Source organism: Dendropsophus ebraccatus, chromosome 4 (assembly GCF_027789765.1).
Source record: "Dendropsophus ebraccatus isolate aDenEbr1 chromosome 4, aDenEbr1.pat, whole genome shotgun sequence".
Taxonomy (NCBI): Eukaryota; Metazoa; Chordata; class Amphibia; order Anura; family Hylidae; genus Dendropsophus; species Dendropsophus ebraccatus.
Genome location: NC_091457.1, coordinates 44021913 through 44049378, shown reverse-complemented (window position 1 = coordinate 44049378; position 27466 = coordinate 44021913). Strand labels below are relative to the sequence as shown.

Genomic DNA, 27466 nt, shown 5'->3' with positions numbered 1-27466 from the left:
GTACAAATGAAGCAAATCGCTTTGTTAGCTCGGCAATTTGTTTATCAGCCGTCTGCCTTTAAAGTCCATGCCGTTCCACCCCAGGTGCCTGGAAAAGCTAAATCCAGTCTAGGGCTGGATACAGCTTTTCCAGGCACCCTGGGTGCAGCGGCAAAAACTTCAAAGGCAGAAAGCTGATAGGAAGATTGCCGAGCTAACAAACCACTCAGTGGGGATGTCAGGGCGCTCGGCAGGGATGATTGACAGTATAAGGCCAGTAACGGGCCTCTCTGCTAGTCAATCATTCCTGCCGAGCGCAATGACAGGCAGAGGGCAGAGACTACACACGGACAGGGAACCGCCCAGATGACTACCTGCCCGCTGCACGCCCAGGGATTAAAACTTCATTTTCTCCCCTATAAAGCTGCTGCATGGTACATGCCATGAGCTGCACAGCAGCTTTATACAGTGATGCAGAGAACCATATCAGCCCAAATGGGCTGATTGGTTCCCTTTAAGAATAACTGGCGTCCACAAGTAAATCTCAATCAATTTCAATCTAAATCATCTTTATTTGTGCAGTTACTGTGGTTCTTGCCTTTCTACATTCTGCACTCTTCGTATTCAGTATGAAGAAAAAGAAGACGACTCATGTAAAATATTGACAACATTATTAAGTTTATTCACAATTCCCAGGTGGAGATATTGAATATTTTATAGGAAATGGGAGGGGTGAAATCTCCACTGCTGTAAGGCAGGGGTATTAAATGTTGCCTTGTAAGCTACTCCCCACCTTAGATGCCTAACTGAAAGTTCTGATACATATTCTTTTCTCTCAACATAAAAAAAAATTTTTTTTAGACGAATACTGAACTCACCCCTCCCATAGCCAACCTGGTCAATGCACTCCCTCCATACAACCCAAGTACTATGCTTAGAAAGGGATAGGACAGGGAGTTTGTTCAGCTCTCCAGTTCTTCAGTGGTCTTATCATACAACACATCCAGCAGCTTCTTCCAGCACTGCTTAGCAGTCTGCCAACCAGAGGACAAAAGGGCAGGGGAGGACTAGGGGTAAGGGGACCAAACAGGCAGGATAAGTCAGTGCACTTACAGAAAAGAGATTGAAGTTACATGTGTCACTGTATAGACATTAGATTCACTTTATATAAATAGCCTCTTTATATGAACAAACTGCAACAAGGAACACATGGAGTAGTAGAAGGAAATCAACTATTTTGGTGAGACAGTGGCAGATCTTCAAAAGCAAAAAAATGTCATCTTGAGAATCAGTGCGGCCTGCACCGTATGGAGGTTGTATCTTCCGAGAATCAAGGGCAGGCACGTTGACTGGGAACAGATGGAGAGAGCTGTGCTTCGTAAAGGAGACGTGATGGTCCCTGCATGAAATGGAATAGATCCCAGAAAGGGGGCTGCGACAACTTGTAGCTGGAGGGTCAAGCATCATCTCTAGGTCACAACAACAAAATTGTCCCTCTTTATTAAAAAGAAAAAAAAAACATCTGTGCATCATCATGGAGATCTGCAAAGAGAGGATAGTTGGTTACATAGCTGGAAGGTCTACAGTATAATCTCTAAAAGCAATTCATCAGCCCAATATGTGTTCAGCCAACAACCATCTAGTATCTATAAGGGGTTTGTCTGAGGTTTAAAAAAAAAACTGTTTGTCCACTAGAGTTAAGCAAACCCATGCATGTGGCATATGATTACCAGTGCCCAAGGTTGTTGGCTGTATCCAAACCTATTCAGCCACTGGTTATCAAATGCCGCACACGCTCTGGTTTGCTCATTTCTATTGTCCACCAAGGGACTGTGTAAAATGTAACTCTGTGTACTAAGATGGATATATATTTCAAGGTGCCTTGAATGACTGTATGAATATTTAGCAAAGAAACAATCTTCCAGCATACCAGTACTAGCGGTGTCTGTCTTTGTCACGATGCCGGTCATGATAATAGTCATCTGATCGATCCTCGTGTGGGTCTCTGTGACGTCGACTGCTCCCTTCTCGTGACCGGCTGGGTGATCTATCTCTGGAGCGATGTCGTTTCCTGTCGTTTCTGGAGGCAATGTGTCAATTGTAAAAGCTATTAAGACAATTAATGTCTCATATGTCTAGTCACATGTTACCTGAAGAGCAAGACTGGTGATCGACCCATTCCCAGTTCCCATAAATAGTATTCCAACTTGGCGTACCCCTATAATACATTGCACTTCCTCAAATAGAGGAACTGAACCAGAAGGATGGAACCATGAAGTGCTGCAGAGCTACAAACATGGATGTTATTTCACCTGGCATGTCTCCTTTTTCCTGAACCAGCAGAGTTCCTGCTTAAGGATGCCCTTGTGTATAAATCATGATGTTTGCTATAGACCTGTAGATGCTGCGATATTAGTACTTTGCTTACCTGGAAGAGTTGGCCTTGTCCTGTATTCCATGTAGGCAATCTCTGAGAGAAGTCAAGAGGACACGACATCGATCATCATTGGCTACACGAGACTCCTTTATTACAGCAATAGCTGTCTCTAGGGTTTTTATGGCATTTGCATAATCTCCTGTATGAAGATAAAAAAATATGACAATACATAAAAGAAATGGGGGGGGGGAGAACAATGCACAAATACAGCAAAGGGCTTAGAAGAGGAAAACTAAACTCATACCCGATGTTGCGCCACATACAGCATTGGAAAGTGCACTCCTTGAGATCGCTCTGTTTCTGTTCATTAACTCTTCAAACTCTGCTTCACTGACCGGGGGTTGTGGGAGTTTCATGTCCCTGAAAACACAATAACCACTGATGAATGAGCTGCACTATTCTTTTACAATCCTATTCCTAACTATATATACATATATATTTATTTTCTTACCGTGCTTGTAGATAAGGGTTGGGAATCATCTTGTATGGATCAGGTGGCGGACCAACCATGGAATTCGGAGGGGGGAAAAATGCAGGGTTCAGGTGAAGAGCTGGGGGCATACCACGGGGGGGAGGCATCCCTAGTGGAGGTGGCAGCCTTGGAGGTGGGGGCATAAGGTGGGAGTAGTGCAGGGGGGGAATCGGAGGAGCGCGGTATACAGCAGGTAAGGCAGATGCAGGGGGAGGAGGAACTGATATTGGGGGACGAGGGAGGGACATAACAGGGATACGAGAATGATTCTCCATGAACGGTGGGCATGCAAAGTACGGCAGAACGGTTTTGGGAGTCTCTGGTTGTGGGGATGAAACAGCAGGTTCAGTGGGGCTGGGTAAGCCATCTACAGAGTCCTCAGAGTTTGAGTTAGAGACGCCCTCCGCTGTAATGACACAACAATATAGAAGACAAGCTTAAAGAAAGAATTTATGGGTAAAACCCCTGGAAACTATTTTAAGTAATAACAGAATTATAAAATCAATCAATCTAATGACTTTGGGTTAATGTTCTTTGGTTGATAGCATCCCTCATAACAGTTATGAATCACAGAAGATGGTGGCACACAAGTAACCATCACAATACTCATCAATGCTATTTTTGCTTTGTATGGAAATCTATATGCACCCAGAATTCTAATGCGTAACAAAACACATCTGCATAACACACATGAGACATTAGTTCTGGTCATTTGCTAAAACTTTTGACACGTCACATGTCAAGACATTTCAAAAGTTTTAATAGGTTGGGGTCTGAACAAACCCCTGTGATTACTAGAATGAGCCTGTAGAGACTACAGCCCTCAGTACACTCTGGCCGCCACATCATGAATATTAATCCAAGAACTGTCCGGGGTCCGTTTGGCAGGTGATGCAGTTACTGTGCTGAAAAACAATTTTTAAACAGGCAGCCCTGTGCCCTAACTGTGACCTAGATTGTGTATGCATTAGGCTGGCACCACCCCTCCGTCCCTCCTCCCCGTCCTCCTCATCATCATTAGGAATGCTCCAGGTAGATTGCCTTCTATTCATCAGCTGTGAGAGCCCGACACGTGGGCTGGATAGTTAAGGCACCTGTGCAAATTTTCAGCATGGAGCAAATGTTCCAGCTGCATTCCTGATGAAGAAGAGGGTGTTGAGGAGGGACGGAGGGGTGGTGCAAAGTAAGGGGCACAGATACTCCTGTAGAGCACGGGGTTATAAGTTTAAAAGATATTTTTTGGGCAAAAACTGCATGACCTGCCAAACGAACTGCAGGACAGATCTTGGATTAAAAGCAGCTATCTGAAGGTACAAGTGGTTTGGGGGGGGGGGGGGGGGGGGGGGGGTTAGATTGTGGGTACAGAGTCACTTTAAATATTATCAAAACAGAGGATTTAACGAAAGGGGTATGGAGGAAGTAGGTAAGATACTTACCTTCATTCTCAACATTACCAGCCCTATGGGAACATAACAGCAGGTTAGAGTCCTCTAGGACTTCTATTTATATAGATCACTATGAAGCTTTCAGTCTGAGTCACCATATCTACATTCAGACCGGGGCTTTCAGTTGTAATACAGGTGCAGAAATGGAGCTGTATTACACCTGTATGAATCTCCGAAGAGTTCTGGGGATCTCTTTTCCCTTCTGTCTTAAAGGAGTTGCCTCACCAAGACCAAAGCCACCTCACAGTCAGCCAACATTACTCAATGAGGTTTCAATATGTATGGGTGACCACTTAAGGTATAGCCATAGTCTGGCCATAGCAGGAGTCCATCTTTATGATGGTATGTTTATGTATGGCAGATATGTTACAACTAGACCTGTTACTTCAGCTCCATTCGTGCAAATGGTGTTACTTTAGTGATAGGCAAAGGGATTTTTGCAAGAATTCTGCAACAAATCACCCCTGTTGGAATATTCCTTAAAGGGCACATGTCAGCCGGGTAAGCCCCCCTGAACCCACATCGCCCCCAGACAGGGCCCGACATACATACTGGCCCCTGGTCCTGCAGCAGCGATATGGCCGTCGGCTCATCTGCGCGCTCAATATGCAGATGAGCCTAGATGAGTCCGATGGCCACAGGAAATCACTGCTCCAGGGCTGACCCGGTTGACAGGTTCCCTTTAATAGTTTCCACTTTAGCTAATAGAGAAGACAGCCCTATTATAAGGATACCTACTTGTATCACTAGCTTTATCTGCACTGACATTAGAATGGTTCCCAGAACATGTGAATCATGTACTCATGCATACATCCTCAGGGTTATACTGTAATCTGACCCCCATAGGTGGATAAGGACTCGCCTGCACCTCAATATGTCTTTTTATACATACTACAAGTGGGTGAAAAGTTCTTACTTTTTCGTGCAATTGCCTCAAAGAACGATAGGTTCTGCCTATTTGCCGGCCGAACATCAAGCTTCTTCCCATTTACTTTTCTTTTAGGTAACCGTTCCAATAGCTGACTCAAAGATTCTTCTGAGGAAACGATGGCCTCAGCATACCTACATTACAGGGACTATTAACAAGCGTGCACACAGGGCAAAGACTAGGAGAAAACTCTGTATTACACTCCTACGGCAAAAAGCATTTGGTAACATTCACAAACATACAAGTTCTCGTCTCCATACCTCCGAAAGACTTAAGAAATAGGAAACTGTGTGGCTTCCAGACCAAAGTCAGGCATGGGGAAGGGGTTTCCTTTGCACTTCTCACTGGCTATGGGAACTTTTATTCATAGACTCTTGCTTGAGAAGGATAAAGGAACATTGCTTCCTTTGTGCCATAAAGTACAACTAAACATAAAAAGGAGAACACTTTAGTTCAACCTCCAGATTTATTTTTGGAAAAAAAAAAAAAGTAAACACTAAACCATACTAAAATGAGGTCTGGTACTGACATGTACTATCAACACTTAGCTATAACCCGATTGGAGTGAAGCTCTGTTTAATAGTGCTTCACGAGATTAGAGTGAGGGATTGTACACATATGCAACACCGGTGGATCATCACCTGATGGGAACCCCATCTTATACTAAAGATCATCTAACACCACCTGGGGAAGTTGCAGCAAAGTGTGGCATTACATGAAAGCCAAGAAAAGAACATACATGGATGATACAGGCAACACACTGGCTGACACATGTGGTGCCCCAATCTTACACATGGACTTACATCGTCTTAAAGGGGTTATCCAGCGCTACAAAAACAGGGCCCCTTTTCCCCCACTCTTGTTTCCAGTTCAGGTGCGGTTTGCTATTAAAGGGGTTATCCAGCGCTACAAAAACATGGCCACTTTCCCCCTACTGTTGTCTCCAGTTTGGGTGGGGTTTTGAAACTCAGTTCCATTGAAGTAAATTGAGCTTAACTGCAAACCACACCTGAACTAGTGGCAATGTTTTTGTAGCACTGGATAACCCCTTTAAGCTCTATTTACTTCAATGGAACTAAGTTCCAAACCCCACCCAATCTGGAGACAAGAAAGGGGGAAAAGTGGCCATGTTTTTGTAGCGTTGGATAACCCTTTTAAGCCTCCTTCACTCACACTCACATGGGCATGCTAGACAGAGGTGACTAACAATGGGAAAGTGAAATTGGTTCCCATGCTTATCCCTGCTTCCTGATCAGACAAACCTCAAACAATCAAAACTTGTGACATGTCCCTGAGATACTAACAGTAAAGAGGTGGTGCTGAGCCACTTTCACTGACTTAAATCATGTGGGGTGGCCTGGCGTCACCTAAACTGTACAGTAGAAGTGCAGTTTTATAACTTAATAAAGGGCCATCAGAGGTAGCAAAAGTATTAGTTTTAGCTTAGTATAACTCATCTCTGTAAAAATCTGACAGATTTTCCTTAAATACCACCTACCGTATAAAATACTCACAAACCACACAATAACTGATTTGTGGCATTCATTTTATATATTATATATATACACACACTAAAAACTCTCAATGTATCCTCCTTAGTACCAAGCCATTTGTGCCTGTCCAAGTCAGAGAGAAAAAAAGGTTAGGCCCCATTCACACATTCAGTAGTTTTTCAGGACCGTATATTAGGTCTGCAAATCTGTCCATAGTCAGTAGCGCATCAAAAATATGGTTTATAATGTGGATCCACAAAAAATGTAAAGGTAATGGTTAAATTAAAGGAGTTAGCCAGCGCTAAAAAAACATGGCCAATTTTGCACCACACTTGTCTCCAGATTGGGTGGGGTTAGAAACTCAGTTCCATTAAAGTAAAGGAAGCTTAAAGGGGTAATGCGGGTGGGTTTTTTTTCGGGTATGGCCAGGGAAGGGGTAGAAAAAGAGGCTGCCGGTCACTTACCTCCCCTGTTCCAGATCGCGCCGCCCCATTCTCCCGTCTGGCCACCGCCTCCTGGTCTGAGCTGCGGCTTGAGACAAGATCTCTCGGGGCAGCTCAGCCATTCAGGGGTCGTAGCGGAGTCCAGCCTCGACCGCTGAATAGCTGAGCTGCCTTGAGACGTCACTTCTCAAGCTGAAACTCAGACCAGGAAGCGGCAGCCAGACAGGAGAAAGGGGGGGGCGCGATCGAGGACCAAGCGCTGGAATCAGGGAGGTAAGTGACTGGCGCCCTTTTTTTCACCCCTTCCCCGACCATACACTAAAAATAACCCCTGCCCGGAGTACCCCTTTAATTGCAAACCGCACCTGAACTGGAGACAAGAGTGGAGAAAAAGTGGCCATGTTTTTGTAGCTGGATAACCCCTTTAAGGTAATCCATATTTCTTGTGAACATTTCTTCCATAAAAATTATTTGTGCCCTAAATTTGTCAGTATTTCCGGAACAGCATGAAATGTGACAATGCAAGCCAACATGTCTGCACTAACTTTTGCCATAAGGTATCCAACAGGTGGGGTAAGTCTAAAGGAAAGCATGGCTAACAAGACACTTCAAATTCATCATACAACATGACACGGTGGGTGGTGCATCTTGCCTGGTCTAAGCTCACACTATTTAAACATTAGGAATAGTAGTTTTCTTTATACTGTCCTACATTTTGGCCAAAAAATATTGCACATTCAGATAAACTTATTGGCCCATGTTTACCAAGACTTCAATATTGGTGGAGGCAGTAGTTGCATTCAGTTCAGAATTTGGTAGTTGCATTTAGTGCAGAAGGTGCCACTTACTAAAAGCTATATAACCTTATGATCACTTAGGGGGAGATTTATCAAAGGGTGTAAAATTTAGACTGGTGCAAACTACCCGCAGCAACCAATCACAGCTAAGCTTTAAGCAGTGCTGAAAGGAAAGCTTAGCTGTGATTGGTTGCTGTGGGCAGTTTGCACCAGTCTAAATTTTATACCCTTTGATAATCTCCTCCTTAATGTTTTGCCAATGCTAGCAAAGTTACTCCATTCTTTCAAGTATGGCACATATTCATCATAGAACAGTTTCCCTGCAGCCCCAGTGATATTACTGGGTCACTCCTGCAGCTAAAGATCGTGACTGATGAGAGCACAGATCCTGTGACCTGGCCATCACCACAAGAGGTGGGCTCCTCTTTTCCATGAACTATCTTGCATTGAAGGTTTCCCTGGCCCTGCCTCTCACATATGATTGACAGCAAAGTGGGATCAGCTCTCAATGCAGACAGCTCCAAGCACGGAAAAAGAATAGCCTACAACTTTGACATTTGCAGCAGCCACCAGGGAACACAGTGCTCATCTAAATCAGGGGTGTCAAACTCAGGCCCTACAATTTCCATCGTGCCTAAACAGCCAAAGCTTTAGGTCTCCACGCATAATACGGATTGTAGTTTTGTAACAGCTGGAGGGCCTGAGTTTGACACCTGTGATTTAGAACATGCCGGTAACATAGCAGGTCTGAGACCATTCCACTCCCCCTCAACTCTATAGGACTGTCAGCAGTTTTAGTATCTAAAAGCTGCTACCAGACTCCCTTTAAGGTGTTGAAACTTATTTGTGAATGTTACAAAATGTACTTTGATTCTTGCACCATTAGTGTTCAGCATTCAGGTCGTCCCCATTCTCACCCTTTTGATTTGCCATTGGCTCGGTTCTCTGCAAACTTCAGTTCCACAAGATCACGGACGCCAACCGAGTGGATGGCGGAAATGAGCTGCTGATCTGTTGTCCACTGGAGAATGAAAGATGGAATCTTATCAATTACATCGTTATCTTGTTTTCCTATAGTTTATCAGAATTTATCTGGCACACAGCAATATAGATACATGCTACTGAAAACCTACAGTATGAGCTGTTATTGCATGGGGATGCTGAAATACATGCTCTTCTGGCTGGAAGAACAAATATATGTGTCATGACAGCATGTGAACAGGGGTAGTCCATTTGGCACTACTAAAAGTAATAATGAATATGATAGATCACATAGGATCTAGAAAGTTAGTAGCATAAAGGGAAGTTCACAAAAAAAAAAAAATCTTTTAAATCAACTGTTGCCAGTAAGTGCCAGAGATTTGTAATTTACTTGACTAAAAAATCTCAGGTCTTCCAGTACTTAGTATCTGCTATATCGCCTGCAGGAAGTGGTATTCTTTCCAGTCTGTAACAGTTTTCTCTGCTGACACTTCTATCTGTGACAGAAACTGTCAAGAGTAGTAGGAAATCCAGACTGGAAAAATACCACTTCCTGCTGGACATACAGCAACTGATAAGTACTGGAAGACTGGAGATTTTTAATAAAAATAAATTACAAATCTCTGGCACTTTCTGATAAAAAAGTTTTTGGTGAACTACCCCTTTAAGTCAACAAATACTGCCTCCTCTGCTTTAATAAACCTAGTGGGGTAGCCCTGCTTTACACTTCATATTCGAAGGAAGAAATGCTTTAACCGACTAATATGAAAAATGGAAGACTCACCCATTTAAAGTTTCCAATATATACAGAGGCCTTCTTGCGTACATTGTTGTATGTGTATAATACGGCTGGCGTCTTCTTGTTTGATTCGGCAGAACTGGCCTGTACCGGCGAGGTGGGCTCAGAAGTCTTCACATCAGTGTGAGATGAACCAAGAGATGCAACGGCCAACACGTCATCATACAAGTCTACCTGCTCAGCAGCAAACTCTGATTCCTAGGGAAAGGCAAAACCAGCATTAATAATCTACTGCACAGCATGCAGAGGATCACTGAAGGTGCCATATGGTAAGACATTCCAAGTGGCGGCAGTAAAACTAAATAAATAAATGCAGTTATTAGTATGAATAATCTATCTTAATGTTACAGAGCATTCCAATCTAAAACTTAAAAGGAAAAAAAAAGTTTGCGGCTTTGCTACTGAAAAAGCCTGCACTAAATTTGCAATAAAATTAAACTGTGGATCAAAGCGAATGTATCACTTCGCTAACTCAAATTATTTTTTGTACCGGGTCAGCGCAGGTGTGTACATCATGGTGGTGCGACTCATTTTTCAAAACGTTGCCCAGTTTCTGCAATCTGCGGCTGTTTCTTCATGTGCACTTCGGCCCGCTCTATACACTGGAGGCGCCCCCGGTGTACCAATATTCCCTCCTCTCGGTGATGCGCCTCCATCAGAATCAAGTCTGCCCATGTCACCATGGGATATTGCTACACTGGGCGTGCCTCCAGTGTATAGAGCGGGCCGAAGTGCACATAAGAAACCGGCACAGATAGCGGAACCCAGTAGTTTTTAAAAATGGACCATGCCACTGTGATGTACGCACCGGCGATGACCAGGAAGTATTAAAAAATTTCGGTAAGTGAAGTGGTACATTTGCTTTAAAGAACCAACTGTGAAAGAATAATTAAAAGTAACTTTTATCTACATTCTGCATGGTGTGGATGGGATCTGTCATAGTCTCATCCTCTTTGCTGCTACTGTATTCTACTACAGTCTCTCCATCTTAAAAACCAGATGGACAATCCACAGCATTTCCGCTTTCTCTTTTTCTCACATGCATCCATGCAAATGGTTTTAATTTTAAAATTTTACAATATTGTGTACACAGCTTAATAGAAGAGCAATGTGTCTCCATGGTAACAAGCTACAAACAAACCAACTACCACAGTTGAAGGCCCCCATTCAGACCTCTATGGCTGTTTTTTACAGTCAGGAAATACTGATCAGAAAGCCCTTTACCAGGCAACCATCAGTATTTCCTGATCTTAACGAAATACTGGCAGCGGTGCCCTTCCTACGGCTTTGCGAGTGCATGTGTGATGTCACTCGTGAGCCGCAGAGCTGGGGGGAGTGAGCGGCCCCCTAGTGCCTCCGGCCAGGAAAGTGATTAACAGGCTCCCGGCCCTGGAAAACAGAGAGGAGCATTTAACTGTATAGGGAAAAACCTGGAGGGTGTCCCTACGGGTCAGGAAATCTATCCGGATTTCCTGATTAAAAAATACAGATAGATTTTCCTGAAGTGTGAAGGGAGCTTGGTTTGTTGTCCGTAACTACGGGGACACACAGCTCTGCGTTCCACCTGTATTCACAAAGCTGGAGGTTTGTGATCAAGACAACCTAATTTGTAAGAAAGCTGGGTGGTTATTACACTATAGTCATCACAATGCTCTCCCAGAAAAACCCGGCTTACTGGTGTCCTTCCATTTTAGCAGCAATGCTCTCTAACATACAATCTATTACATAGAGATGAGAATGGCTGGAGATAGGCTGGTAAGCTTGCATAGAGGCAGGAACAGCCAGTAATAGCATGAGTAAAAGCCAGGCATACCATGTTATCTGTCATAGCCAACTACAATGCAGTTTTCACTTCAGGTATATGACTATCTGTCTATTGTAATGCACATTAGCATAGGGGAAGCTGTATGTGTCACTAGCTCTGCAGCACTGGCAGCCTGTAGCGGAGTGGGCAGTGACAGTTATCCCCGCTCACTCTGCCACGTACATCTTCCCCAACTCAAATGTCTATTCTAATACTACATTTACACCGAGTGATAATTCACCCAATCGAACAATTAGCGATTTTGAAGTAACAATGTGTTTTTTTTTTATAACGATCAGTGTTTAGACGGAACTGTATATCGTTTTAAGATTGCTTACGCCCATCTCACACATAGGGTAAATCGGTAAAAGACTTTGCACAAAGCAATCTGCGAATTTTCAGTGAACGACAAACGATGATTTGAGAACTTGTTGAATGGTCACGATGAACGATTTATCGTTCATCACTTGATTGATCGCTCTGTTTGCACGAGCCTATTATCGCTCAAATGCAATCGTTATCACGAAAATTCGAATAATAATTGTTCCGTGTAAACGCACCATAATACTACCACATATTAAAATCAGATGAGGTTCAGTATCACCAGTGCTGCATTAAAAATTAAATAATTAAAAATGTAATTTTTCTTATAAAAGTCATATAAACTTGAAATGTAAGCAAAATTAATGTATATTCGCTGGAATACTCCTTAAAAAAAAAACAACAACGATTCTTTCATTTCCTAAACTGGTCTGCAGCTAGAAAAATAAAAACAACATTTTCATGTTAGCTTTGATAAATGAGGCCTCTGTTGCCCATAGTAACCATAGGCAGCTTTCATTTTACCATAGCATTATACAGATGGATGGGGGGGAACTAAGCTCTGTATGGTTGCTATGGGCAACAAGGCCATTTTCTTTATTAGTCTTGATAAAAGGCGGCCATCTCCATGATGCATGGGCTCATATCTTCATCACACAATGGGAGGATCGTCACTTCAGGCAAATTTTTGCAGCACACTGGAAAGTGCTCTTGTTTATTATTATGCCTTTCCAATACTAAGAGTATGGTATGTCCCTATGGAAACCCATGTACACAAAGAGGAGGACTGATGGATTTTTGCTTCTCCACTAATGTTCCTAGTAACATGACTGTCCAAATGGCCGCCATACTTGTACAGAGCAAGGAAGATAAGCGAAGGAAGAATCCTTATATATTACCAAGAACGTCTTGTGTCTATTTTTATGCCTACCCGTCAGGTTATAACGCCAGCCTGAAGAGTTCACACAGAGGAAATCAGGCAGAAATTCCAAGCGGAATCCCCGCCACAGACTCTGTTTGGAATCCCGCCTGCCTCACTGTCTCAATGTTATGTCAATTCTTTGAGCGGAGAGCAGCGGCGCCCGACTAGTGATGCACGATGCACCGAAATATCAATACTAATATCGATATTCGGGGCAAAAAAACGGTTCGGTACCAGGATTTCCTGGTATCGATACTTTATGTTAAGATGTGCAATAGCACAGCTTAACATAGAGTATAGTGCAGAGAACAGGGCCGGCGGCTATCTGAGCGCCGTCTGTTTTCTCTGTGTGCTCCCCACCCCCCGCGCGGCTCACCAACTCCTTCTCCATGCTGCCTGGTCCCAGTGTCATCTCTCTCCCCCGCGCGGCTCACCAACTCCTTCTCCATGCTGCCTGGTCCCAGTGTCATCTCTCTCCCCCGCGCGGCTCACCAACTCCTTCTCCATGCTGCCTGGTCCCAGTGTCATCTCTCTCCCCCGCGCGGCTCACCAACTCCTTCTCCATGCTGCCTGGTCCCAGTGTCATCTCTCTCCCCCGCGCGGCTCACCAACTCCTTCTCCATCTCCATGCTGCCCGATCAAGCAGGTTAGTGAGCCAGCGTGCCACAGCACGTGTCACGGCCGGGGGTTAACCCCACACTTCCCACTGGCCGACCCCTGGTCTGCAACCTGCGCGGGCCGTCCGGGTACGGCATGCCGCTGTCACTAATGGAGCGGTATTTATACTAGGCTGTGCTCCGTCGTGACTCCCAGCCCCCGCACACAGGCCGCAGCCTCCTCACTACGGGACAATCTCCAAAGCCATCGGCTGCGGCGTACGGAGCAGCTCGGATGCTGCTGAGTGCTGACACTTCACAGCGGCATCTACACAGTTACACCGGCTATTTAACTGTGTAGATGCCGCTGTGTCAGCAGCATCCGAGCCGCTCGGTGCGCCTCAGCCGATGGCTTTGGAGATTGTCCCGTAATGAGGAGGCTGCGGCCTGTGTGTGGGGGCTGGGAGTCACAACGAGGAGGGAGGGAGGAGTGATGCCGGGACCGGGCAGCATGGAGCAGGAGGTGAAGGTTCTGCTCCACTACAACTATTACTATCCCCAATGTACTATACTAGTGCTGGGTCAGCACTAGTATAGTATGTTGGGGATAGTAGTTGTATAGCTATGTGTCAACCATACAACTACTATCCCCAATATACTATACTAATGTTATGTGTCAGCCATACTACTACCCCCAACCTACTATACTGTGCATCTGCCATACCACTACTACCCCATCATACTATACTGTGCATTTGCCATACTACTACCCCCAACCTACTATACTGTGCATCTGCCATACTACTACTACCCCCAACCTACTATACTGTGCATCTGCCATACTACTACTACCCCCAACCTACTATACTGTGCATCTGCCATACTACTACTACCCCCAACCTACTAAACTGTGCAACTGCCATACTACTACTACTACTCCCATCATACTATACTGTGCATTTGCCATACTACTACCCCCAACATACTACACTGTGCATTTGCCATACTACTACTACCCCCAACCTACTATACTGTGCATCTGCCATACTACTACTACCCCCAACCTACTATACTGTGCAACTGCCATACTACTACTACTACTCCCATCATACTATACTGTGCATTTGCCATACTACTACCCCCAACATACTACACTGTGCATTTGCCATACTACTACTACCCCCAACCTACTATACTGTGCATCTGCCATACTACTACTACCCCCAACCTACTATACTGTGCAACTGCCATACTACTACTACCCCCAACCTACTATACTGTGCATCTGCCATACTACTACTACCCTCAACCTACTATACTGTGCATCTGCCATACTACTACTACCCTCAACCTACTATACTGTGCAACTGCCATACTACTACTACCCCCAACATACTATACTGTGCATCTGCCATACTACTACTACCCCCAACCTACTATACTGTGCATCTGCCATACTACTACTACTACCCCCAACCTACTATACTGTGCATCTGCCATACTACTACTACTACCCCCAACCTACTATACTGTGCATCTGCCATACTACTACTACTACCCCCAACCTACTATACTGTGCATCTGCCATACTACTACTACTACCCCCAACCTACTATACTGTGCATCCGCCATACTACTACTACCCCCAACCTACTATACTGTGCATCTGCCATACTACTACTACCCCCAACCTACTATACTGTGCATCTGCCATACTACTACTACCCCCAACCTACTATACTGTGCATCTGCCATACTACTACTACCCCCAACCTACTATACTGTGCATCTGCCATACTACTACTACCCCCAACCTACTATACTGTGCATCTGCCATACTACTACTACCCCCAACCTACTATACTGTGCATCTGCCATACTACTACTACCCCCAACCTACTATACTGTGCATCTGCCATACTACTACTACCCCCAACCTACTATACTGTGCATCTGCCATACTACTACTACCCCCAACCTACTATACTGTGCATCTGCCATACTACTACTACCCCCAACCTACTATACTGTGCATCTGCCATACTACTACTACCCCCAACCTACTATACTGTGCATCTGCCATACTACTACTACCCCCAACCTACTATACTGTGCATCTGCCATACTACTACTACCCCCAACCTACTATACTGTGAGTCAGCCATACTACTACTACCCCCAACCTACTATACTGTGAGTCAGCCATACTACAACTACCCTCAACTTACTATACTGTGAGTCAGCCATACAACTATTATCCCCAACATACTATACTGTGTGTCAGCCATACAACTACTACCCCCAACATACTATACTGTGTGTCAGCCATACTACAACTACCCTCAACCTACTATACTGTGAGTCAGCCATACAACTACTACCCCCTACATACTATACTGTGTGTCAGCCATACAACTACTACCCCCAACATACTATACTGTGTGTCAGCCATACAACTACTACCCCCATACTATACTGTGTGTCAGCCATACAACTACTACCCCCAACATACTATACTGTGTGTCAGCCATACAACTACTACCCCCTACATACTATACTGTGTGTCAGCCATACAACTACTACCCCCAACATACTATACTGTGTGTCAGCCATACTACCTTCCCAAACTCGCACAGTATACAGTGTTTGCACCAAAAAAAGTCATATATGCAAACATGGTACCAATCAAAGCTGCAGATCACTGCGCACTAAAAAAAGACTCTCAGACAGCCCTACCGGCTGAAAGATTTTAAAAGTTATGGGAATCAGAAAACAGCATTATATTGAATCAAGTATCGAAATGGTATTGAGTATCGAAATAAAAAAGTTGGTATTGGTATCAAACTCAAAATTCTGGTATCGTGACATCCCTATGCCCGACACATAACATCGAGACAGTGAGGCAGGCGGGATTTTAAACAGATTCCGCGGTGGGGATTCCACTTGGAATTTCTGCCTGTTTTCCTCTTTGTGAACGCACCCTAACAGTCAGTATATAGCTGGCCATACACAATGTCGCCATAAGCTGCTTACTGTGGCATTCCGAGTGGAGTCTGCGTCGGGGATTCCGCTCAGAATTTCCGCAGTGTGAACATACCCCTTGTCTCCAGTATCATTACTAATACCTGAAAAGATAACACAGGATGCCAACTGCAGAAAAATCTAGAGCAGAAAGGAGGATATGGCGCACATTTTGCACTGTATTATCATGCAGGGGCAACATGGCCTAGAAGAAAAGCATTTGCATTTACTAGATTTGAAAAACTAGATTCCTGCCTGGAGGACTGAAAATTACTTTCTAATATACAGCTTTAAGGGCTCAGCCACACTAGCGTTTTTCTTTGTTTCTAACGGATCCGTCCATATTAATTAAACGGATGAGCATAAACTGATGAGCAGACTGATGCAAACTGAATGCAAAATGTTCATCTTTTTTTAATGGTCCGCTTGTATTTTGGCTTAAAAAAACTGACTTTTGTACATCAGTTTGCATCAGTCAGGATCCGTTTTTTCTATCCGTTTATTTTTCTTCTTTGGTTTCTTGCTGCTTCTGCGCATTCTCAGTGCAAAAACAGATGAAAACATACGGACGTGAACGGAAATACCTTCCATTAAGATCCGCCCTCACTGTCTACAATGTAAAAAAAAGTGCACTTTCCGTTCGTGATCCGTTTTTTTTAAACGGAAAGAGTACTGCAAACACTATTTTTTTCTCTGTTCAGGATCCGTATAGGATAGTAATGTACGGATAGTAATGTATAGTCTTATTTACACACACACACACATATATATATATATATATATATATATATATATATATATACATACACATATACACAAACTTCTGCTGACACAGCCCCCTCTACTGCCCCCAGTATGTGGGCTATGTGTTCCCTGCAGGTCCCTCTCCCCAGCACAGCGCTATGTACTGTATATATACTGTATATGGGGGGGGGGGGGGCGAGGGGAGGCTGTGGTATGGGTATCCCCAGAAAGTATATTGCAAGGATATGTCATCACTTTATGACCGGTGGGGGTCCGACCTCTGAGGCCTCCACCAATCCAGACTGGCCACATTCCTGTTCCCATGCAGTGGGTCCTGACAGAGCTGACCCTTCCCACAACCCAGATTATTCTCTAACTGCATCTATTCTAGGTAATCCCTAAGCAGCTGAACCTAGCCGTAGCACAATTCTCTCTCCTGCCCAGGCAGTGTGCGACAATGCACCATCATTCTGAGCCCAGGCTGTCTATGCCCAGAAGATACAGCTGCATACAATCTAAGCAGTTGTGAGAAGCATTGGGATTTCAGCTCTGGGTGTAATTCTTTATATATCCTGCATAATAAGAGATTTAAACCAACTGACTACTGGTACAAGCGCTGCAGTCCCTTCAGTGTTTCCTTGTTCCTATACAGATAGTAGCAGTGGTGCAAGGTACTGCAGTGTGGTCCTCTTCGCCTGAATAGGATAATACTGCAGTTATCTGCAGCATCTCCAAGGATGACCACAAGTTAACACTGAAGCTGCTGTGGTCCCTTTAAACAGCCGATCATGGGGGTGTCAGGGGTCAGCCCTGACTATCGGATATTGATAACCTATCTGCCACCAATTTCTACAAGCCAGAGAACCTGTGCAAAGCAGGTTTATACACCACAGTCCTGGCACTACTGTATCTCAGTTCTCTTTAAGACAAAGCTGGGTGGCCGTGCTCTTCAACAAGGCCGTCTCCGGCTGTTGCAAAACTACATCCCCAATGATGCCCTGAAAGCTGAAGGCTACCTGGACATGACAGGCGTTGTAGTTATGCAACAGGTGGAGAGCCCTCGGATGGCAAACCTTGCAAGAAAGTGTAATGGGTGACCCCACTGATTTAACCATCTAGGTCATGACTATAAATCATTGCAGCTATAGAGGAGGATCATCTATAAACACGTGTGTAGTATACACCAGGGAGGTCAAACTCAGGCCCTCCAGCTGTTGCAAAACTACAATTCCCATCATGCCTGGACAGCCAAAGCTTTAGCTCTCCAGGCATGATGGGAGTTGTAGTTCTGCAGCAGCTGGAGGGCCTGAGTTTGACACATGTGGTTATAAAGTGGCTCCTAATCTGCCAACCACTAGGAAAGCAAACAACATGTGATCCTGCTTACCACACCCTAATTGGTCTAGAGAGGTCACATGATTTAACAAACGTACTGTTGTATAGATCACATGACACCTCCTGACCATCCATATACAAATGAATGAGTCTGAAGAGGACTAGACGCTGTCACGTGAGTCTTCTCAACCAATCAGCAGCGAAGAGTCTGTATACAGTATATAGAGCATTCCTCCAAGCGTTAGTGGATGCAGGGTCACCTGTGACATGCGCGATAAAGCAGAGACCACAGAAATCAGCCCCGCCTCCCTCCAGCACCCTGGATGAGTGATAGCAGTGCATGCAGATGAGGCGGCCTAGTGACCAGGGTGATCCCCTCACACATCCCCATCCCGCAGCACATGCGGCAGCGATCACGTGTGCCCGGACACCCCACATGCAGCATTACATACAATAGATAAATAAATAGCTGTACATTTCTCTTTGCAGCGGCCCGGGTCTCCCCCACCTGCATGAACTCTTCATCGGCGTAAATGTCAATAAGATCCGCCCCGTCCGCCATACCCGTCCCGGGACCCCGGAGGTCCGAGTGCGGCTGTGTCTCCCCGCGGGTGTGTGATTTCAGGCCGGACTGCCGCCGCTCCACACGTCTCTCCGCACTGAGAGTGGAACTCTGCAGCTCCCACAATCCCGCGCCTACCGGAACTTCCGGCCTGCGGGGTTCCCGTTCTCTGCCACTTCCGGTCGGACGGTGAGCGTGACGTCAGAGGTCGCTGCTGCAAGATGCTGCCGGGGATCAGAGCCCGGGTGAGGAGCGGCGTCACACCTGTAGGGGGCGCTCATTCCTGGCTACACTGACTGTAGTGGTCATACCTGGCTACAAGGGTCACACTGACTGTAGTGGTCATACCTGGCTACAAGGGTCACACTGACTGTAGTGGTCATACCTGGCTACAAGGGTCACACTGACTGTAGTGGTCATACCTGGCTACAAGGGTCACACTGACTGTAGTGGCCATACCTGGCTACAAGGGTCACACTGACTGTAGTGGTCATACCTGGCTATAAGAGGAATACCTGGCTACAAGGGTCACACTGACTGTAGTGGTCATACCTGGCTATAGTGGGAATACCTGGCTACAAGGGTCACATTGATTTTAGAGGTCATACCTGGCTATAGGGGGAATACCTGGCTACAAGAGGAATACCTGGCTACAAGGGTCACATTGACTGTAGTGGTCATACCTGGCTACAAGGGTCACACTGACTGTAGTGGTCATACCTGGCTACAAGGGTCACACAGACTGTAGTGGTCATACCTGGCTACAAGGGTCACACTGACTGTAGTGGCCATACCTGGCTATAGGGGGAATACCTGGCTACAAGGGTCACACTGACTGTAGTGGTCATACCTGGCTACAAGGGTCACACTGACTGTAGTGATCATACCTGGCTACAAGGGTCACACTGACTGTAGTGGTCATACCTGGCTACAAGGGTCACACTGACTGTAGTGGTCATACCTGGCTACAAGGGTCACACTGACTGTAGTGATCATACCTGGCTACAAGGGTCACACTGACTGTAGTGATCATACCTGGCTACAAGGGTCACACTGACTGTAGTGGTCATACCTGGCTACAAGGGTCACACTGACTGTAGTGGTCATACCTGGCTACAAGGGTCACACTGACTGTAGTGATCATACCTGGCTACAAGGGTCACACTGACTGTAGTGGTCATACCTGGCTACAAGGGTCACACTGACTGTAGTGATCATACCTGGCTACAAGGGTCACACTCACTGTAGTGGCCATACCTGGCTATAGGGGGAATACCTGGCTACAAGGGTCACACTGACTGTAGTGGTCATACCTGGCTACAAGGGGAATACCTGACTACAAGGGTCACACTGACTGTAGTGGCCATACCTGGCTACAAGGGTCACACTAACTGTAGTGGCCATACCTGGCTATAGGGAGAATGCCTGGCTACAAGAGTCACACTGACTGTAGTGGTCATACCTGGCTACAAGGGGAATACCTGGCTACAAGGGTCACACAGACTGTAGTGGTCATACCTGGCTACATTGGTCACACTGACTGTAGTGGTCATACCTGGCTACAAGGGTCACACTGACTGTAGTGGTCATACCTGGCTACAAGGGTCACACTGACTGTAGTGGTCATACCTGGCTACAAGGGTCACACTGACTGTAGTGGTCATACCTGGCTACAAGGGTCACACTGACTGTAGTGCTCATACCTGGCTACAAGGGTCACACTGACTGTAGTGGTCATACCTGGCTATAGGGAGAATACCTGGCTACAAGGTCACATTGACTGTAGTGGTCATACCTGGCTACAAGGGTCACATTGATTTTAGAGGTCATACCTGGCTATAGGGGGAATACCTGGCTACAAGGGTCACACTGACTGTAGTGATCATACCTGGCTACAAGGGTCACACTGACTGTAGTGGCCATACCTGGCTATAGGGGGAATACCTGGCTACAAGGGTCACACTGACTGTAGTGGTCATACCTGCCTATAGGGGGAATACCTGGCTACAAGGGTCACACTGACTGTAGTGGTCATACCTGGCTACAAGGGGAATACCTGACTACAAGGGTCACACTGACTGTAGTGGCCATACCTGGCTACAAGGGTCACACTAACTGTAGTGGCCATACCTGGCTATAGGGAGAATGCCTGGCTACAAGGGTCACACTGACTGTAGTGGTCATACCTGGCTACAAGGGTCACACTGACTGTAGTGGTCATACCTGGCTACAAGGGTCACACTGACTGTAGTGCTCATACCTGGCTACAAGGGTCACACTGACTGTAGTGGTCATACCTGGCTATAGGGAGAATACCTGGCTACAAGGTCACATTGACTGTAGTGGTCATACCTGGCTACAAGGGTCACATTGATTTTAGAGGTCATACCTGGCTATAGGGGGAATACCTGGCTACAAGGGTCACACTGACTGTAGTGATCATACCTGGCTACAAGGGTCACACTGACTGTAGTGGCCATACCTGGCTATAGGGGGAATACCTGGCTACAAGGGTCACACTGACTGTAGTGGTCATACCTGCCTATAGGGGGAATACCTGGCTACAAGGGTCACACTGACTGTAGTGGTCATACCTGGCTACAAGGGGAATACCTGACTACAAGGGTCACACTGACTGTAGTGGCCATACCTGGCTACAAGGGTCACACTAACTGTAGTGGCCATACCTGGCTATAGGGAGAATGCCTGGCTACAAGGGTCACACTGACTGTAGTGGTCATACCTGGCTACAAGGGGAATACCTGACTACAAGGGTCACACTGACTGTAGTGGTCATACCTGGCTACAAGGGGAATACCTGGCTACAAGGGTCACACTGACTGTAGTGGTCATACCTGGCTATAAGGGTCACGCTGACTGTAGTGGTCATACCTGGCTACAAGGGTCACACTGACTGTAGTGGTCATACCTGGCTACAAGGGTCACACTGACTGTAGTGGTCATACCTGGCTACAAGGGTCACACTGACTGTAGTGTTCATACCTGGCTACAAGGGTCACACTGACTGTAGTGCTCATACCTGGCTATAGGGAGAATACCTGGCTACAAGGTCACATTGACTGTAGTGGTCATACCTGGCTATAGTGGGAATACCTGGCTACAAGGGTCACATTGATTTTAGAGGTCATACCTGGCTATAGGGGGAATACCTGGCTACAAGGGTCACATTGACTGTAGTAGTCATACCTGGTTATAGTGGGAATACCTGACTACAAGGGTTACACTGACTGTAGTGGTCATACCTGGCTACAAGGGAAATACCTGGCTACAGGGGTCACACTGACTGTAATGGCCATACCTGGCTATAGGGGGAATACCTGACTACAAGGGTCACACTGACTGTAGTGGCCATACCTGGCTACAAGGGTCACACTAACTGTAGTGGCCATACCTGGCTATAGGGAGAATGCCTGGCTACAAGGGTCACACTGACTGTAGTGGTCATACCTGGCTACAAGGGGAATACCTGACTACAAGGGTCACACTGACTGTAGTGGTCATACCTGGCTACAAGGGGAATACCTGGCTACAAGGGTCACACTGACTGTAGTGGTCATACCTGGCTATAAGGGTCACGCTGACTGTAGTGGTCATACCTGGCTACAAGGGTCACACTGACTGTAGTGGTCATACCTGGCTACAAGGGTCACACTGACTGTAGTGGTCATACCTGGCTACAAGGGTCACACTGACTGTAGTGTTCATACCTGGCTACAAGGGTCACACTGACTGTAGTGCTCATACCTGGCTATAGGGAGAATACCTGGCTACAAGGTCACATTGACTGTAGTGGTCATACCTGGCTATAGTGGGAATACCTGGCTACAAGGGTCACATTGATTTTAGAGGTCATACCTGGCTATAGGGGGAATACCTGGCTACAAGGGTCACATTGACTGTAGTAGTCATACCTGGTTATAGTGGGAATACCTGACTACAAGGGTTACACTGACTGTAGTGGTCATACCTGGCTACAAGGGAAATACCTGGCTACAGGGGTCACACTGACTGTAATGGCCATACCTGGCTATAGGGGGAATACCTGGCTACAGGGGTCACACTGACTGTAGTGGCCATACCTGACTACAAGGGTCACACTGACAAGGGGAATACCTGGCTACAAGGGTCACATTGACTGTAGTGGTCATACCTGGCTATAGGGGGAATACCTGGCTACAAGGGGCAAATCTACAACTACTATTTCTAGTTTTGCATTAGCTAGAGAGCCACCAGATGGAGACCACTGCGATAGATTTCAGACCACCATATGCAGCAGTCTGCAGATCTATGGATCTTTTGTGACCCAACTTAAAGAGACCCTGTCAGCAGGTTTATGGTGTCCTATCTAAGAGTAGCATAAACTAGTGACAGAGAAGCTGAACAGAATGATGTATCACTTACATTGTTCTGTGCAGCTGACACAGAGTTATCCCCCTAAATAACATGGGGGATAAGTAGTCCTCTCCATTATGTGCATGAGCCCTGTAGTCCTGGACTAGCAGAAAGCTCCACCCACCAGCTGCTGATTGGCAGTTATCTATCTATGCTGTGTATAGGCAGTCACCTGTCAATCAGCAGCTGGAGGGCAGGGGGAGTGGGTGTGGCAAGAATCCTATTCTCCTGCATATTAGGAGAACAGCTAAAGAGAATGATGTAAGTAATACACCGATCTGTTCAGCATTTCTGTCACTAGTTTATACTAGTTATCATTTAAGGCGGCATAAACCTAGTGACATTCCCTTTAACCACGTGGTCTGATGACCAGCATTACTGCGGCCTAGACCCATTGGATGAAGTAACATTGCTGTGAGTTACATGGTTATTAAGGTTGAAAGAAGAAAAAAATCCCCAGGTTCAACCTATGGAAATCCTACTGTGTTGATCCAGGGGAAGGCAAAAACCCGGTGAGGCAGATGACAATTGCCCCATCGCAGGGAGAAAATTCCTTTCTGATCCCAATGGCAATCAGAATAATCCCCGGATCACCGCATCACCGGAAATCTAATGCCCATAACTTGTAATATTAAATTGTTCAAGAAAAGCATCAAGGCCTCCCTTGAACTTATTTAAAGGGGTTATCCAGCGCTACAAAAACATGGCCACTTTCCCCCTACTGTTGTCTCCAGATTGTGTGGGGTGTTGAAACTCAGGGGCCCCTACCAGTTGCACAGTGGAGGCTATTGTCCCCCGAAAGAATGGAGTGTCAGTGTCCATGCTTGGCCATGCTCCAAGCTCCAAGGAACGTCCATACCTAGCCAATGTTTGTAATCCCACTGAAACCAAACAGATCAGTGGGCAGGCTTCCATTCACTTGGGGACAGCTCACCTTTGCTCTAATAATTGATGGGGTCTCAGCATTTATAGCCCCAATGTTTGGCTAGTTAACTGCAGCCTATGGACATAGATGCCTTAAAGTTCCTATAAAGTTAAGGCATCTATCCTATCAGATAGATGCCTTAAAGTTCAGTGATATTTAAAAATTTCCAGCAGGGAGGAACAAAATAAACAAACTTAAAGGGGTTATCCAGCGCTACAAAAACATTTCTTCCACTTTCCACTTTCTTCCAGAGACAGCCCTACTCTTGTCTCCAGCTTGGGCGGGGTTTTGCTGCTAAGTTCCATTGAAGTGAATGGAGCTTAATTGCAAACCGCACCTGAACTAGAGACAAGAGTCGTGTTGTCTCTGAAAGAAAGTGGCCATGTTTTTGTAGCACTGGAGAACCCCTTTAACTTCCCTCTTCTCGTGCCCCCAAAGCACTTCCTTGCCACTCCAGGATCCCCTGCTCCAGCAATGTTTTGTCCCGGCTGATGGACTGCCCCCTCAGCCAATCAGTTACTGGTGTGGGACACTGTTGCAGTCGCTGATTGATCAGATTAGTCTTCTAGGACCTTTTGATTAACCCAATCCTTGTTGTTCTTTTAGTGTGCGCTTTTTTCGTCTGTCTTTATTCGCCATGGAGCTCGGTTTATGACGACAAGTGATACCGGGAGGTATGCAGAAGACATCCAGTTACCTGTTTGGAAGGAGCGAAAGAATGAAACAACAGAAGTAAAGAAAGCAAGACTATTATATGAGAGCCGTAAGAGAGGCATGCTGGAGAACTGTATACTGCTCAGGTACTGCTCACTTCTCCACTCTGGCTGATTGGAGGGGGACTTGAAAGGGCAACTCCAGCAATTTTCTTTCCTTCAAATCAACTGGTGCCAGAGCAGAGACTATTAAATTACTTCTTTTAAAAAATCTCAAGTCTTCCATTACTCAGCTGCTGTCATAGACATAGATATGCAGGACATACAGCAGCTGATAAGTATAGGAAGACTTGACATTTTTCAATGTAAGTAAATTACAAATCTCTGGCACTTGCTGACACCAGCTGATTTAAAAGAAAGAAAAATGTCGCTGGAGTTGCCCTTGAATAATGCTGATTTCCCTCCATGATGTCCATATGCCTAAAGGGGTATTCTCAACCTGCAAAGTTCAACATAGTTACCCAATTTCTGTGGATTTGGGATAATTGCAAATTAGGAATACCCCTTAATAGGCAGAATGTGTTCTCTACTCTTCTATATACTACATATTCTATACAAGTATGGAAGCTGATGCAGATTTATCTGTCTTCTTAGTTTGTTTGCCAAACAATACCTGAACACCATGACAGAGACGCAGCTGTCACAATACGATCGGCTTATCAATGAGCCTAGCAACGACTGGGATATATACTACTGGGTTACAGGTACAGTCACTGGGAGAAATCTATTAACATTTTGCCACTAAAAGTTCCTTGGGGGTGAGTAACTACTTGATAAAAAAAAATACTAACTGTAAGGGCTTGTTTACACACTGTGGCTGGGTTCACACTACGTATATTTCAGTCAGTATTGTGGTCCTCATATTGCAACCAAAACCAGGAGTGGATTAAAAACACAGAAAGGCTCTGTTCACACAATGTTGAAATTGAGTGGATGGCCGCCATTTAATGGCAAATATTTGCTGTTATTTTAAAACAACGGCCGTTATTTACTGTTATATGGCGGCCATCCACTCAATTTCAACATTGTGTGGACAGATCCTTTCTGTATTTTTAATCCACTCCTGGTTTTGGTTGCAATGTGAGGACCACAATACTGACTGAAATATAAGTAGTGTGAACCCAGCCTGTATGTTTTGATTAAACAAAGGCCATTGTTGCAGGTTTGCTACCACGGTCGTTGTTTAATCACAGCGACTAACCGCATTAACTACTATGGAATCCCTTCCGGAGTGTATAGAATGCGGCCGTGATTCCATGCGGCCGCACAGAAAACTCACATGTCTATTTTGTTCGGCCACTATTCATTGAATAGCGTCCGCACAGTATAGACTGTGCAGACAATGTAAAGTACTGCTCCAGCTGTACTTTACATTGTCTGCTATGGCTAATTGGAGCGCCTAAGTGATGTTAGGCTTAGGCCATGTTTACACAAGGCAAGATAGCGGCCGTTCTGTGACATGGCCGTGTCACAGAACGGCCGCTGTCTTGCCATGTGCGAACATGGCCTAAGTCTGTAATCCCTTTCCGCATCCCCATGATTTGGCTGTTGTATAGGATCAAGCCATTGAGTGCAGGCTTGTTGGTGTTGTATCTCATAGACAGTTCACTCACCTGCTGTCCTTTTGTTTGTTACAGGAGCACAGGACCCTCCTGAGCAGTTCAACAATGAGATTATGCATTTGCTCAAGGAATTTGCCAAGAACCGTGATATGGAACAACGTCTGAGGCAGCCGGACCTGGAATATTTATTCAAAGAGTCCCAGTAGTCTACTGAAAGGATTCTCGCTTCAGATGGTAGAAGATAATGGCCCACATATACAAAGACTGGCGTGTTTATAAAGACTGACCTTTATAAAGGTCGATTATCAAGACATAGTAACACTCATTCCCAATAATCAGCCTGTGAAAAAGGGCCAACCATCAGCTGATGCATGTGCATACTCTCTTTCGTCAGCTGATCGGATTTCTTGTACTGGCAATAAAATCATCAGCAAGCAATTTAAAGGGGCACACCTATTGTTACCAAACTGTATAACAGTGCTTTGTAAATGTGGGCTAATGTCTTTAGTATGCAAGCTGCGGAAATGTATATGGTAATCCTTTATAGACAGAAGTAAATGAAGACCACAGTACCTAATATATAAACTGGTGCAATGTGTGAATAGTGCAGATTTATAATACTATTTTAAGTCCAATAAATAATGAAATTGAAAAACTATTGTATGAATTGGGGAATTGTTATTTATTACCTGTAAAACTATAGCACTATCCTGGAGTTGTCCCAGAAGAACTAGTACCTGTTGAGGTAGATCAGGTTTCTAGACTCTAGACATA

General features: G+C 45.4%; 2 protein-coding genes across 3 annotated transcripts; one reads left to right on the top strand and one right to left on the bottom strand.

Moving 5' to 3' along the window:
- Window positions 1-633: 633 nt before the first annotated feature.
- Window positions 634-19235, bottom strand: CPSF7 (cleavage and polyadenylation specific factor 7). Of its 2 annotated transcripts, none has more exons than XM_069965717.1 (9): window positions 18993-19235; window positions 9760-9972; window positions 8912-9015; window positions 5250-5395; window positions 2868-3294; window positions 2661-2776; window positions 2408-2555; window positions 1910-2059; window positions 634-1521 (listed from the first exon to the last, which is right to left on the bottom strand). In XM_069965717.1, the coding sequence occupies exons 1-8, from the start codon at window positions 19077-19079 to the stop codon at window positions 1915-1917; spliced, it is 1386 nt and encodes a 461-aa protein (XP_069821818.1). In that variant the 5' UTR covers window positions 19080-19235; the 3' UTR covers window positions 634-1521; window positions 1910-1914. The 2 variants fall into 2 exon arrangements, with proteins under 2 accessions (XP_069821818.1, XP_069821819.1); XM_069965718.1 differs by having other exon boundaries at window positions 19026-19234.
- SDHAF2 (succinate dehydrogenase complex assembly factor 2) lies at window positions 19215-27350 on the top strand. The gene is made up of 4 exons (XM_069965719.1): window positions 19215-19324; window positions 25024-25217; window positions 25725-25834; window positions 26768-27350. The coding sequence occupies exons 1-4, from the start codon at window positions 19301-19303 to the stop codon at window positions 26896-26898; spliced, it is 459 nt and encodes a 152-aa protein (XP_069821820.1). The 5' UTR covers window positions 19215-19300; the 3' UTR covers window positions 26899-27350.
- Window positions 27351-27466: the final 116 nt, after the last annotated feature.